This window comes from Dipodomys merriami, unplaced genomic scaffold (genome assembly GCF_024711535.1).
Source record: "Dipodomys merriami isolate MVZ:Mamm:240054 unplaced genomic scaffold, mDipMer1.0.p SCAF_3, whole genome shotgun sequence".
Classification (NCBI taxonomy): Eukaryota; Metazoa; Chordata; class Mammalia; order Rodentia; family Heteromyidae; genus Dipodomys; species Dipodomys merriami.
In genome coordinates this window covers 42,680,776-42,696,743 of record NW_027204492.1, presented here as the reverse complement: position 1 = coordinate 42,696,743, position 15,968 = coordinate 42,680,776, and the positions used below count along the sequence as shown (strand labels likewise).

General features: G+C 35.9%; 1 protein-coding gene across 2 annotated transcripts in view; it reads right to left on the bottom strand.

Moving 5' to 3' along the window:
• Zmat1 (zinc finger matrin-type 1) overlaps nt 1-15,968 on the bottom strand; it is a 41,209-nt gene that overhangs the window by 9,545 nt on the left and 15,696 nt on the right. For both annotated transcript variants that reach the window (XM_070039025.1, XM_070039026.1), the window contains exons 2-6: nt 14,957-15,063; nt 12,090-12,191; nt 11,835-12,009; nt 9,313-9,381; nt 758-857 (exon numbers count right to left, since the gene is read on the bottom strand). In XM_070039025.1, coding sequence (XP_069895126.1) covers nt 758-857; nt 9,313-9,381; nt 11,835-12,009; nt 12,090-12,191; nt 14,957-15,063 — 553 coding nt within the window. The remainder of the gene's footprint in view (nt 1-757; nt 858-9,312; nt 9,382-11,834; nt 12,010-12,089; nt 12,192-14,956; nt 15,064-15,968) is intronic.

The following is a 15,968-nucleotide window of genomic DNA, read 5'->3' as shown; positions in this document are numbered from 1 at the left end:
GGCAGCCATCAAAGAAACAAACAACAAATGCTGGTGAGGATGCTGGTGGAGGTAGGAGGAGAAGAACTCTAATACACTGTTGCAGGGAATGTAAATTAGTCATTATGGTAATAAGTCTGGAGAATCTTCAAAAAACTAAAATTAGAACTACAATATGGTCGGTCTGTACATCTACTGGATGTGTACCAGAAGGAACCAAAGTTACATGAACGCCTATGTTTATTGTAGCACTATTGACAATAGTTAAGTTATGGAAACAGTCCATAGGTAGATGAATGGAAAAATAAAATGTGATATATATATATATATATATATACATATATACTCACACATACATATAGATGTGTGTATATACATCTATATGTATGTGTGTATATATATGTATTATATAGCCAAAAAAAGAACAAATAAATTTTGAGAAAAATGAATGGAACTAGAAAGAATAATTTTAGCAAAGTAAGCTAGACTCAGAAACATGCATGGGTTCTTTTATATGTGGAATCTAAATTAAAAGGCATCAAAGTAGAATAGAAGCTACTAGGAAAGAGTTTAAGGAAAAGAGATGGAGCATAAGAGAAGCTAATGGGGTTAAATTTGATAAAAGTATGTCATATGCATGTATGATAATATCACAATGAAACCAATTATTTTGTGCAATCAATATATGCTAATAAAAAAATTCTCAGGCCTGGAATAAAAGTGAAGATGAAGCCTTGGTCTTTGTTATCATAAGACTATTTTGGCAAAAACCACTTACTTAATTTGATGCTCACTTCCTTGCATGTGAGACCGGAACATATTCAGAGATGTAAAGATGATGCGGCAAATACGACATATGTAAGTACGCATATGAACTGCTGAAAAATCAAAGTTCAAGTTTAAAAGGTCAGTGTGGATACAATTACAATCACCTATTGTTAGATCTGGCTAAAAATGTATTCAAGACCAGCTACTTAAATTTTTCCAAGATTGGGCCCACATAGGTAAATGACTTTGTCAGGGTCTCAGAACCAATTAGTCAAAGAGTTAGCCTCTTAAAGCACATGTGTATTAATTCTTAGCCGGGCGCCTGTGGCTCACACCTGTAATCCTACCTACTCAGGAGGCTGAGATCTGAGGATCGCGGTCAAAGCCAGCCAGGGCAGGAAAGTTCGTGAGACTCTTACCTCCAATAAACTGCTAGAAAACCAGAAGTGGTGCTGTGGCTCAAGCGGTAAAGTGCTCGCCTTGAGCTGAAGAGCACAAGGACAGCGCCCAAGCCCAGAGTTCAAACCCCACGACAAAAAAAAAAAAAAAAGAACCAGAATTCTTTATACTACACCGTGTTTTTAACCTTGACTTACTTCCTAAGAATTCATAATCTGCTTGCTTATTGTTATAAGGAGGTGTAGTCGACGTTTCAAATTTAGCATAGTTAATTAATCTTTATTCATGTCTTAATGAACCTCATTTTGTTTCTTTGTCTCTAATTCTCTTCCTTCTCTCTCCTTTCTGTCTCTATCTTTTCCCTCCTTTATTTCCTTTTTTGGGGGGAGCAGTGTATTACTGGGGATTGAACTCTTAGTTTCATGCTTGCTAAACAACACTCTACTACATGGAGCTGTGACCTTAGTCCCTTTACTTTTAGTTTTATTTTTCAGATCAGTTCTCCTGTTTTGTGCAGATTGGACTCACACAATGATACCCCTAAATCTGCTTCTCAAGTATCGGGGATTACAGATGTATGTCACCTAGCCTGGCTTTTTTAATTAATTAATTAAATTGTGATAAAGTCTTGCTAGTCTTTGGTTGTTTTTGTTGTTTTGGCTTGGCCTGGCTTTGAACTATGATCCTCTTATCACTGTCTTGTGAGTAGTAGGGATCACAGAATGTGCCACTATACTTAGTTGCCTCTAATTCTTTTTCTATCCAACATACCCATGAAATATCCCAAAAGATTAAGTAAAAACAATGAATATATATGCATATATATATATATATATATATATATAATTTTGGTTGGTGATGGAGTTTAAACTAAGGGCCTGAGTGGCGCTGTAGCTCAAGTGGTAGAGCGCTAGCCTTGAGCTGAAGAGCTGAGGGACAGCGCCGAGGCCCAGAGTTCAAGCCCACGACCGACCAAAAAAAAAAAAAAAGAAAAAAGAAATTCTTTTGGGCTGGGAAGGTGGTTCAGTGGTAGAGCGCTTGCCTTGCACGCATGAGGCCCTGGGTTCGATTCCTCAGTACCACATAAGCAAAAAGAAAAAAGCCGGAAGTGGTGCTGTGGTTAAAGTGGTAGAGTGCTAGCCTTGAGCTGAAGAGCTGAGGGACAGCGCCCAGGCCCAGAGTTCAGGCCCCACTACTGGACCAAAAAAAAAAAAAAAAGAAAAAAGAAAAAAAAATAAACTAAGGGCCTGGGCCAATAGACACATGAAGAAATGTTCAACATCCCTAGCCATAAAAGAAATGCAAATCAAAACAACATTGAGATACCACCTCAGTCCAGTTAGAATGGCTATAATCAAGAACTCTAATAACAACAGATGCTGGAGGGGATGTGGACAGAAGGGAACTTTACTACATTGTTGGTGGGAGTGTAAACTTGTTCAACCACTTTGGAAAGCAGTATGGAGGTTCCTCAAAACACTCCACATAGAGCTCCCCTATGACCCAGCAATCCCACTTTTGGGCATTTACCCAAACGATCACAAACAAGGCTATACTAAAGCTACCAGAACAACTATGTTTATCGCAGCACTATTTACCATAGCTAAGATATAGAACCAACCCAGATGCCCCTCAGTAGATGAATGGATCAAGACAATGTGATATATATTATAATACATAATATATATAAACACACACAATGGAATTCTATGCCTCCATCAGAAAGAATGACACTGCCTCATTTGTTAGGAAATGGAAAGACTTGGAAAAAAAATATATTAAGTGAAGTAAGCCAGGCCCCAAAAAACATAAGTCCCATGGTTCCCTTATTTGCAATAACTAGTATATGTCTAGGACAAGCAGAAAAGGTCAAAAGGTATGTACATATTACCATATAAGATAATGCTAAGCGAAATGAACCCCAAGGTAGGGACACAGGAGGTTTTATCTTTCTTGATGTTGTTTTCAATGTATTTATAATGTACCATGTGATCATTTTTTTCTTTTTTATGTTCTTCCCCCATGGTATAACCCCTGCTTACACTGTATTTGATTCTGGTGCCCTGCATCTTGTATATACATTTTTCTAAATTGGGGAGGAGAAAGGAAATAACAAAATGCTGAAATAAAGATATAGGTTGACCTATTGTAACTGAGATGTACAAGACACTATGTCAAAAATGAACTATACAACTTCGGAGGGGTAGGGAAGAGTTGGGGTTGTAGGGAGGGAAGGGATGGTAGGGCAAAAACAAAGTAGGAGGCAATAATTCTCGATAAGAAATGAAATCATTACCTTACTCATGTAACTGTAACTGCTCCGTATATATAAAAATATATATGGAAAAAATTTTAAGTGAAGAAAAGAGTTCAAAGGATAAGTAGACAAAAGTGTCATAAATGTATCCACTTGATTTAGAAATCTGGTGGGCACTGTAAGGAATATTTTCAATCAAGTGGAAAAGTAGAGATGTAAATGCTGAGAAAATGTGTGCCAACAAATGAGTGAGTTGAGGAATGGGTGAATACAAGTGAAGACAGTATGAACACATGCACACACACACATACACACAGTCTTGGCTAAAAAGAATGTTGTACTTAAAGAACTTATGAGTTAAGCATTACTTCTAAGCAAGAGATTTTAAAATACTTTTTTTCCATGTAAAAGAAGACACAGAATATAATATTCAGTGTTAAGTTTCTGTCTATTGTTACTACTGTATAAACAATACTACTTTGCATTTATATTGTCAACAGCTGTTAAATTTATCTTGGATTATCATGCTACCACATAAAATTTTAAAATAAAAAGAATTACTTCTAAGCCTATCACCAGCAGCTCATACCTGTAACCCTAGCTATTCAAGAAGCTGAAATCTGAGGATCATGGTTCAAAGCCAGTCCAGGCAGTAAAGTCCATGATACGCTTCTCTACAATTAATCACCAAAAAGCCAGAAGTAGAACTGTGGCTCAAATAGTACAGTGCCAGTCTTGGCCAAAATAGCTCAGGAACTGTGCTCAGGCCCTGTGTTCAAGCCCCAGAACCAGCACAAAACAATTACTTCTAAGTAACCCCTATCTGATGGCCAATTCTTTCTTGTCTGATAGCAAAGAGGGTTAAGTGTAGATCAATACAAGATTATTATTGGAGATTTATATTGCTTAAAATTATTGCTAATGGTTAAATGAAGAAAAATAATTAAAAAGGACTACAGACTCAAAGAGGTTTCATACCTAGACTACATGGGAACCCATTTTCTAAATGTACATAGTTTGCTATAGAATAGCTCAGTATCTTAAATTCAGAAGTAGAAAAAAAAGTGGGGAGTGAAGTTAATCCAGAGTTGATACCTTGCTACTAGGGAGTGAGAGAAAAACATTGAAATGCATGTAAAGCTTTCTAGAATGTTCTCACATTAATGTGTGAGGTAATAGTAGTAGAAATGTAGTGAAACAATTAGGGAAATAGTTCTAAGAAGATTTGATAATACTTGCTGATGGAAAGCATGTAGGGAATTAAGTGGCCAGAGATGTCCATAAAGATCCTAGTACAGGATTAATGCTGGTACTACTAGAAAGACAAAAACTTGGAAAATTCAAGTTGGTTTTTACAAAGGATCAGTAATTTAATTTTAGATATGTTGAGATACAGGTGAGGGTGCTATATTGAATTCAACAATGGAGCTAGAAATTAGCAAGATAGGTGAAACAAGTACAATAAATAAATAATACATACATACTTTGGTTCCATATTGTTGTGGTACCCATTCCTGTGTTAGTAAGATCTTGGTTGGATGGACAATAAAACACAGTGAGAATGATCAAGAAAAAGGGAAGACATTAGATATAAGAGAAATACATCCAAGCAAGAGCAGATAGAGGAAGGCAAAGACAGAGAGAAGAACATGAGCAAAATGTGAATAATTAATAAGCCATGTTATTTTTACTTACCATGTTCTCAATTGTACTATGGATTTCTGCTTTCTATTTTCTTTAAAAATTATCATCATATAATTTAATTTCTCCAGTTATTTTTAAATTGTAATTGTTTAGGGTTACTGAATCAGTAGTCAAGACAGAGAAAATCTGTCCTTCAAAAATTGCTTCAGAATTTAGTGTGAAGACTTCAAGAACTGGGTTACATTAAACTGATGATAATTTCTAAATTCTTCAGGGAGTATAAATGAACTCTCCTTTGGAGACAAGATTGTGAGCACTTCTTATAGTTGAGTCACTTTAAATTTACATAATGCTACTAAACCAGGAACTATTTCAGAAACCTTCAGATCAGGGACAGGAAAAATTCCTTAACAAGTGGAAGGAAGTTGGCTATATTTTCCAAGCATCTACTTTCTATTCTGAACTTGCCCAAATCAACATTATTTAAAATCCTAGACAAAACAACATATCTCTATGGACTTTTGCAGGAGATAGATCAATCCGTGTTAAACAGTAGGAAATTGAAATAGTAGGTATTAACACTCAAAAATAAAAACAAACAGTTCTAGGATTCATTTATTAAACTAGTCTATATTGTAATAGGACTAATTCTGTCTCATTGTTTTATGTCTAACACTGGAAATATGGATGCATTAGATGAAGTGTTTTCTCTCAAAGACCTCACATTGTAATAGGGGTGGGGTGGGGAAAACATATAGAGACATTCAGGTTAAGGAAGCACAGAAAAATGGCTATGAAGGAAGTGAAAAGGCTTCCAGGTAACAGAAGCATGTTTAAGAATAAGTAGGAGTTATCTAAAAAAAAGATTGTAGAGATAGTCAAGGCAATATGGAAACACACACAGAGGTATAGATAAGAAATTAATGTTATTCTGAAAACTGTAAGCAATTTTCAGGTAGTAAACCACATAGATCATGGCAGGAGGTAGTAGAGGGCAAGTCTGGAAGAGGCTAGTACCAAGAAGGTATAAAGGTATGAGCTTAAATTTCATGTTTAAAGATAGAGTGGGTGCCTGGCACTGATGGCCCATGCCACTAATTCTAGCTACTCAGGAGGCTGAGATCTAAGGATGGTGGTTCAAAGCCAATCCTGGCACAAAAATCTATGAGATTCTAATAAAAAATTAACTGGCAAAAAGACAGAAGTTGAGTGAGCAAAACAAAACAGAAACAACTAAGAAACAGAATCCAGGCAATGGCCATGAATTCAAGCCTCAGTGCATTCACAATCGCTCATTGTTCTCTCTCTTTCTTTCTCTTTCTCTTTCTCTCTCTTCCTCTCTCCCCCTCTCTTTCTCTCTCTCCCTCCCCCCCCCCACACATAGTAGACTCAGGTAGTACAGCACTTGCCTAGCAAAGTGCCGAGTTCAAAACCTAGTACAGACAAAACAAAATATTTACTAGGTGCCAGTAGTTCATGCCTATAATCTAAACTATTTGTGAAGCTGAGATTGGGAGGAATATGGTTTGAGGCTAGCCTGGGCAGAAAAGGTTCCAAGACTCTTTCTAAACTAAGAGCTGACACAGTGGAATCTATTTATTATCCTAGTAAAATAGACACATTATAACACAGGCAAGGGAGATCCTATCTCAAAAATAACAAGTACAAAAAAGGCCAGAGATGTGGTTCAGAATGCCCGCCTAACAAGCACAAGGCCTTGAATTCAATCCTCAGTGTCACACACAACACACAAAAGCAAGGCTGGGAGCTAGTGGCTCACTCCTGTAAACCTAGCTACTCAGGAAGGCTGAGATCTGAGGATCGTGGTTCAAAACCAGCTAGGGCAAGAAAGTCCATTAGATTCTTATCTCAAATTAACCAGCCCAGTCCTGAGTTCAAGCCTCATGACCAACAAAAACAAAACAAAACAGAAAACATTGATGGAGTTTTTTTGTCAGTCATGGGGCCTGAACTCTGGGACTGGGTGCTGTCCCTCAGCCCTTCAGCTCAAGGCTAGTGCTCTACCACTTGAGCCACAGCACCACTTTCAGCCTTTACTGCTTATGTGGTGCTGGGGAATCAAACCCAGGGCATCATCCACACCAGGCAAGTACTCTACCACTGAGCCACCTTCCCAGCCATGCTGATGGACTTTTAAGAAGAAAAGTGATATAGAAACATATGTTTTAACTGAAACACTCTAGCATTTAAATTGAGAGTGGATTTGGGAGACAAAACTGGGTTAGCAACAGTTGGTCATTTTGGTAATATTTAGAGTAATGTTTCTCAAAACTCAATGAGCATAAATCACTAGAGGTCTTGTTAAAATGACAATTCTGGTCCAGTTGGTGTGTACTGGGACCTCAGATTCTTCTTTTCTAACAAGCTTCCAGGGGATGTCAATGGTACTGCTCATAGTCTGAATAGCAAAACTCTAGGAAGAAATGAAAGACGAAAATTAGAAATGGGGGCTGGGAAGGTGGCTCAGTGGTGGAGCGCTTGCCTTGCATGCATGAGGCCCTGTGTTTGATTCCTCAGTACCACATAAGCAAAAAGAAAAAAAGCCGGAAGTGGCACTGTGGCTCAAGTGGTAGAGCGCTAGCCTTGAGCTGAAGAGCTGAGGGACAGCGCCCAGGCCCAGAGTTCATGCCCCACGACCGGACCCCCCCCCCAAAAAAAAAAAGAAAAAAAAGAAAATTAGAAATGAAGGGTGTAATAATTAGAGCTGGAGATAAAGGTATAGTAATATTCAGAGGTAAAATGACCACAGCTTAATATTTCATTATATATAGAAAGTAAAGAAGGTGCTGTTGGGAAGATTACAGTTAATTGTAGGTCCTACTATGGACATGTGAATTTGATGCCTTTGAAGTGTCCAGGTGAAAGAGTAGTTTCCATTTAGCCAATGTCAGTCTCAGTCTTAATGGAAAAGTCACATCATGCAAAAGGGAAACAATGGAAAAGTCACAGCATACAAAAGGGATCTAAACCACGGAAATAGACTGAATCATGTTTGTAGAGTAAGTCCAAGAATGGAACCATGAGACATCTAGGTAATGAATAAAACAGAGCCAATATACAAAGTGGACAAGAAACAGAAACGCAGGCAAATGAACTGATCATAAGGAGTTCTATATAGGACAAAGAACAGAGGTTCAAGTAGACAGGAGCAATGGACATTTTACACAAAGAAAAAGGTTCTACTAAGTAAAGAAATGAAAAGTAATTGTGAGCTGAGGATAAAGTACGAGTATTCAGAAGGTGTCTGTGGGGGGAATTTTTTAAATATGATTAGAAGAGTAAGTGGTTTAGTCTTTATATTGTGTCTGAATCATTTCGCTTTCCCATTTCTAATAACCAAAAAATTTAAATGATGTTTCACTCTTTTACCTCGCAAAAATATATATTCAAAATTATGTCTACTGCCTTGTGAAATTGAGGCAGTGTTTTTAACTCGACTAGTTTACATATTTGTTCCTTCAGGAAAAGTAGTCCAGCAACTTACACCATACTTACACCATACTTAATGAATGAATGATGTTGCCAAATATGAATTTCAAATACTTTCTTGAGTTTTCAAAATAACATGGAATCATGTGAATACCTAAGTTTGATTTGATTAATAACTGTCATCCAAAATTTTTTAGGCATAATTTCTAGAAAACAATTCAAACTAAATGGACTTGAAAGTCATTACTTCTCTAAAATTCTGTGATTCCAGGAGTGTTATCACTTCTTAATCAACAGAAGTAATGAAGTATAAAATAAAGTAGTATGTTTTATTTTTTTATTTTTATTTTTTTGGGGGTCCGGTCGTGGGGCCTGAACTCTGGGCCTGGGTGCTGTCCCTCAGCTCTTCAGCTTAAGGCTAGTGCTCTACCACTTGAGCCACAGCGCCACTTCCGGCTTTTTTCTTTTTGCTTATGTGGTGCTGAGGAATCGAACCCAGGGTCTAAGGCATGCAAGGCAAGCGCTCTACCACTGAGCCACCTTCCCAGCCCCAAGTAGTATGTTTTATAAAATACAAACTTCCTGTGACAGAGTTCCCAATAATTTTCCTGTTTAACACTTGAGTTTAATTTTTCTGGAAAAGATCTCTATCTTATCTTGTCTACAAATGACTTCTTAGCTTCATATCTTTTGTGATTTCTTTCTCCCACATAATGTTGGTTCATCAGTGGACAGAACTCACAATACTTGTTTGGATTATTCAAGTTCAAAGCACTGACTGTAGGAAGATGGTGCAATCCTGATTATAATCTTACCTGGAGGAGGTTTGACAGCAAAGGGCTTCAAGAAGGTTGATGCTGTAGAGAAGGGAAAACGTTCACCTGCTGAAATAGTTGTAATGAGAAATGATCAACAGGGATTCAGATATTAGAACTACATTCATGACAAAGTGTTAAAGAAACTTTGAATTAGCCGGGCGCTGGTGGCTCACGCCTGTAATCCTAGCTACTCAGGAGTCTGAGATCTGAGGATCGCGGTTCAAAGCCAGCCCGGGCAGAAGAGACCGTGAGACTCCTATCTCAAATAAACCACCAGAAAACCGGAAGTGGCGCTGTAGCTCAAGTGGTAGAGCGCTCGCCTTGAGCTGAAGAGCTGAAGGACAGCGCCCAGGCCCAGAGTTCAAGCCCCACGACCGACAAAAAAAAAAAAAAAAGAAAGAAACTTTGAATTCTCTAAAAACACTCCATTTTTGGATTTGGTCAGCAAAGCACTACTAGACAAAGGTATTTAATAATAAAGAATTCCTTCTGTGACAATGCAAATTGATTCGTCTATCACCAAATTTGTTAAATAAAGGCCTGGAAGGAAATAAGTGTTCTGTATAAGAAATCGACAACATATATTTATTTGAAGAACCAGTGATAGCATGGGAACCATATCAGGATTGAAAATAGTGAGGGTAAGTCAGATAGCACCAAATTCTAAGTTGGTATTTTTCTTGAATAACATAATAAGTCATCTATTCTAACTGTATTTGCAAAACTGTAATTAGAAATGTAAAATTATGTATATATACTATATATATATATATATATATATATATATATATCCACATAGCTACAACTCCAGTTGTTTTTTTGCTCTTTTATTTGTTCTCCTCTTGAGAACAAATCAATGAATTTTGGGGACTGGAGATAAGACAAAATGTTCAAAATATCTCTCTTACATTGCATATTAGGTTACTTCTAGATGGGCAGACATAATAAATAAATGTACAACACTTTAGAGAGATTAGAATAAATTTAACACTAATTCTGTCTTCACTCATTAAGAAAACAATGAGCTTTAATAATGTTTCTAATGTCAGTGACTATGGCAAAACATTAATCATCATTTCTTTGATGTAGCATACAAACATTGAATTTTTCAGAATCCACTTTGCCATCTCAGGACACTTTGGTCAAATTTCTCATATGTGCTGGAATCCCAATCTCTCTGAAAAGGCATCTGCATCTTTGGGATTTAATATACTGTAATTGCTCAGGGACTACTGATTCATGGTGCTAGTGGGAGTTTTTAATGTTCATGAGAAGAAAGGAATAAGCTATCAGGATAAAAGATTCATTAACTTTTCTTAACTTATGGTTATAGTTAGGAAATACCATATTTTTATCTATATTATGATAAAGACATTAGTCTGAACATACATGTGAGAAAATGTTTTGGAAAATAGTGTAGCAAAATACAGTAGCAATGGGCTAAGATTTTATGGTTTCCTTAGAAACTGAAATAACTCTAGTTTTCTACTGTTGTTTATAGCAGTGTGGCAAATCAGTTGCTTTTATTTTGATTTAGAAAACAGAGAGAGGGATAAAACATAAAAAAATCAGCTAGTATTTATAATCTCCAAAGGAAAGAGATAGAGAACAAAAGGAGATATAGATTATGAACCAAGATACAGTAAAGCCATCAGCACAATCATGTTTATTGTAGCACTATTCACTCTAGTCAAAGTATAGAATCAACCCTGATTCCCCTAAATACACAAATGGATCAAAAACATGTGCTATATATACACACAATAGAATTTTACTCATCCATTAGAAAGAATGATATTGTACCATTTGTAAAGAAATAGGAAGACTTGGAAAAAAATTATGTTAAGTGAAGTAAGTCAGGCCAAGAGAGACAAAGGTTCCATGTTTTCCCTTATATGTGGATGGTAGATTTAGCTTACAAATCCATAAGTAAATACATTGGGTGGCATTTGTATCAACAGAAATATAATACATTCAGAAGATATCTCAAATGGTATAATTTCTTAGAAAGGCGAAGTCAAAGTTCAGGAAAATAAACAAAAAGAAGGTCAGTATTCAAAGGGGTGGGGTAGGGCAAAGAGGAAAAGGGTAGACAAATGAAGCAGAGGAAATGCAGACAAGAATCCATTGTATATCCTATAAAATTAAGAAGAGGGATGGGTAGGGGAAGGATGGGTAAGAATGTTGAAAGGGGTGATATTGATCACAATATATTGTATTCATAAATGGCTTTGTTAAATGGCAACTCCTTTATACAGTTGAAGACAACAATTTAAAAAGTAAAAAAAAAAGAGATGCAGAAAGTACAAGAGAAGTGACTGAGCAAAACAATAGTCAAAGTTTTTAAACTGGAGTATTCAAGGTGTACTGACATTTTGAAACTTCTTTGTATAATTACTTAATAATATAAAAGTAAAAAACACAAAAGTTTTCCCAATAAAAATAGATGATAGAGCTGGTGGGGTAGAAGGGGGTTGAGAAGATTCTGTATGCAAGATAAATAGGGAATAGAACCTTACTCATCATTGGTTGAAATCCTGGTGGAGATATTTGATTGCATTCTTCCATTAATTGCCTCTGTCTTTTAGCATGTATCTTCCCCTCACAGTGAGAATGAGTGACAACTGAGGAGCTAAAAATCATGTTGCAGGGATCACAAAATTTGTTTCTGTCCACTACTTCATTCTCATGCATCTGAAATAAGCAAAGTCTTGTTGGAAAGAGTAAAATAACCTCAAGGTTTAAAATTACCACACTCAACATAGAAAACTCACCTGGAAATTCTCAACATACATCTTGCTTTTCTTACCAGGTACTTCCTTTTGTTCCCAACACATTTGAAAATAAAATCTAACGTTTTGAGCATGTTTTTCACTCTGGAAAAAAGAACAATATAATAAGACTTTGTTAATTCCATAGCAGAATCATTGCATATTAAATCTTTCTGAATTTCAGGACAGCATGTAAGTTTTAATATATTTCATCTGCATTAATTCTATGGAAGAGTTCCATATACGCTCACATTCCTCAATCTCTGTTAAAGTAAAATTAATTCTACCATGTACAAGGCAATAATTTTTATATTCTTCCTTTTGTCAGAGGCTCCTGGTTACTACTCAGTAAACAAATGTTTAGTTAAATTCTTGTTCAATGTTTCCAGCTTGAAGAGTATATTTTCCAGCCTCCTTTCAGCAAACTATAGACATATATCTAGACTGTGGCCAATAAAATATATGATAGCCCTTTGTACAATCAACACACACTAATTACTATTTAATCCAAAGTGTTGTGTGAAACTTTTGGGAAGCTGTGAGATAATTTTTCTATTCTTCTTTTTTCTTGCTTCTAGAATTAAGCTGCAAAGGATGAAGTTCCAATAGTCATCTTGGACCATGGGTGGCCGTGAAAACAAAAGCTTATTCATCAGAGTATAAAGACAAAATGCCAAGCTACCTCATTGTGTCATGGAGTTTTCAAATAAATCCTTCACCGTCTATCTCTCAAATTGTTTTATTTGAGGAAATAAAATATTTTGCACTCAAGCCAAGCCCCATTGGAAACAATCGCCGGAAAAAAATGTATAGTGAAATATGTAAGAATAAATAAGATGTTGGTGTAGGAAAAAGGGAAACTAGAACTTCTTGAACATATTATTTCTAGCAATTATTCTCTCTATAAAATTTCAAATTGTGGAATATATTCACCATGATGTGGCAGAAAAGAAAGACTACAATTGAAGCCCATACTCACCATCTAGTTTCAACAGATATTAACATTTTGGTTCATTTTTTTCACATCAACTTTTTTTGTCTAAAATTTTCAGATAGAGGGGCTGGGAAGGTGGCTCAGTGGTAGAGTGATTGCCTTGCATGCCTGGGGCCCTGGGTTCTATTCCTCAGCACCACATAAGCAAAAAGAAAAAAGCCGGAAGTGGCGCTGTGGCTCAAGTGGCAGAGCGCTAGCCTTGAGCTGAAGAGCTGAGGGACAGTGGCCAGGCCCAGAGTTCAGGCCCCATGACTGGACCCCCCTCTAAAAAACAATTTCAGATAGAGTCCCATACCCTCATGCCCACAATCTTTTCCTCTCTCTCCTCATAGGTACATACTAACTCAAAGTTCATGTATAATATTTTCTCTCATGCTTTTATTCTTTTATAACATTTGCTGGTGACTATACAGTTTATACACTGCTGAATTTATAGATAGTAAAATTCGTATTTTAGGAATATGCTGCATATCTTTTCTCAATTTTCTTTTTTTATTTCTTTTTTTTTTTTTGCCAGTCCTGCAGCTTGAACTCAGGGCCTGGGCAATGTTCATGAGCTTCTTTTGCTCAAGGTTAGCACTCTACACTTGAGCCACAGCTCCACTTCTGGCTTTTTCTATGTATGTGGTACTGAGAAATTGAATCCAGGGCTCCATGCATGCTAGGCAAGCACTCCACCACTAAGCCACATTCCCAGCCCCTCGATTTTCTTTTGATAGCTCAATATCATATCTGTCTCACTACTAATTCTAATTCTTTGTGTTATATTGTCTGAGAATGTGCTAGGCACATTCTTACTTAACTCTTTACTTAACTCTCATAAGTATGACGAGGGATATTTTCACTATTCCTATTTTTTTGAGGTTCAAGAAACATGCTCAGAGAGGCAAAACCACTTGCCCTGGGTTATATAAGTAGTCATTTGTAGAGTGAAGATTTAAACCTACTTCATCTCAATCCACATACAACACAATTTCCCTCAGTAATTCAATCCCAGTGAACATCTGAAACAAAATATAATTGTGAATAAGAGAGGCAATAAGTGAAACAAAATAAGGTGTTTAAATAAATAGAAGTGAGGGTGACATTGCCCAAAAAGAAATGTACTCCTTACAAGACTTATGAAACATTGCCCCTTTGTACTTCACCTAATAAAAACAATTAAAATGTAAAAAAAATTTTAAAATGTAGAATGGGAATTACATTCGTTTGAAATAAATGTATTTAGTACTCTTGATAATCTAAATATTAGATATGAGACAAACCTAATATTTCATTTGATGATACAGAATTTGAAGCAGTGCCAAATAAAAGAGCACTGAATATGAAATCAGATCATTTTAAAGCTTAGGTATGCCGGTGAATACCTATGAAAAAATCACTTTGAGTTTCAGATTTCTAATTTATAAGCTAAGAGTAAGAACACTAAAAATTTTCTCTTCTGGCTCTAGAATTCTCTGGTTCACTGTTTAAAAACATGTATCCAAGTCAAAACTGGTTTATTTTGTTTCTATAGTCTCCATTTGTTGTAAAAGAAGATTATACATGTTCTATAACATCCTTTGATTCACAGTAAAAATTTCCTATTCAAGAGTTATAATGCCTTTTATATATTTACTATGAGGACAATCAACATAAAGGGACACAGAATAATGTAATGAAAAGAAAATGACCATTGGGTTCAAAACAACTGAGTTTAACCTGGATTCCCCAAAATTTAAGGTCATATGTTGCTGTCTTTCTCTGAGCCAATATTTCCCTCCATGAATGGAAATATTAGGCATTTTTTGTAATAATAAAGTAAGACATTTTATAAGAAGTTACTTGCCACATCAAAAATTTGCCATACACTCTTTTCCTGTTATATTTAACCAACCTTATAATGGGAAATCCTCTGGGATTCAAACTGCAGCACCACTCCACAAATATGACAAAAATCATTTGTAAAAAGTTCAGCCTTCCTCTGCTCATTCCAAGTAATATCTATGAATAGAATAAAAAACTATCACATTAACAAATCTTTACAGGCAAAATTTTTATTCCATGATTGCATATTATTTCACAGTATCACTTCATGTTTTCAAGTTTGTGGGGTTGCAGGTATAGCTTGTCAAGTATTCATTTTAGTATGTATATATTAGATAAGCTTCTAATATCTTCCATGGTAAGAATTAGTCACTTTAGTATTGTAAGTTTAGGTGATAAATTTGAGGGCACCAGTAACGTTACAAGCTTCATAGAATGGGGGATCAATAATTAAAACATAAACTTTAAAATTATAATAGTTGTTATTTTGTGCAGGTAAGACTAACACTTGTGTAAACACTAGCACACTCATTCGGCCAAACAAATCTCACATAACTCCACCACCAAAATATCAAGTAATGATCATGTATTAAGATCTAAAAACTGATGTTGTAGTATTTTTCCCTGTAATGAATAGCACATGTCAAACATTTTTTGTATTTACACACTTAACATACAAATTCCCTAACAGCTTCCAAGTGTTCTGAACAAGATTGTTACTTTATAGTGTATGAATCACAGAACATTAAAATTTTACTTAGTATTTGGCTATTTAAATGACTAAGTTGGTATTATGCATAATTTCATGGAGACATAGTAAATTTATGTTAAATAGATAGAAAGTTGTAGAACAAACATAATACATCCAATTCATAATACTAACAGAAACTTAAATACATAGAAACTAAATTTAAAACAGGTTAGCTTTAGTTAACCATAATCTTTGGCTCCAGATGAGATTTTTTTTTTCCAGACTCAGACTCCATATTGGCCCCAGCACCAAGTTCCAGACCTTTCTCTATGGCCCTTGGCTCCAAAATACCCAGGGTTCAATCCTTTTTCACAAAATTCAGGGCACAGGC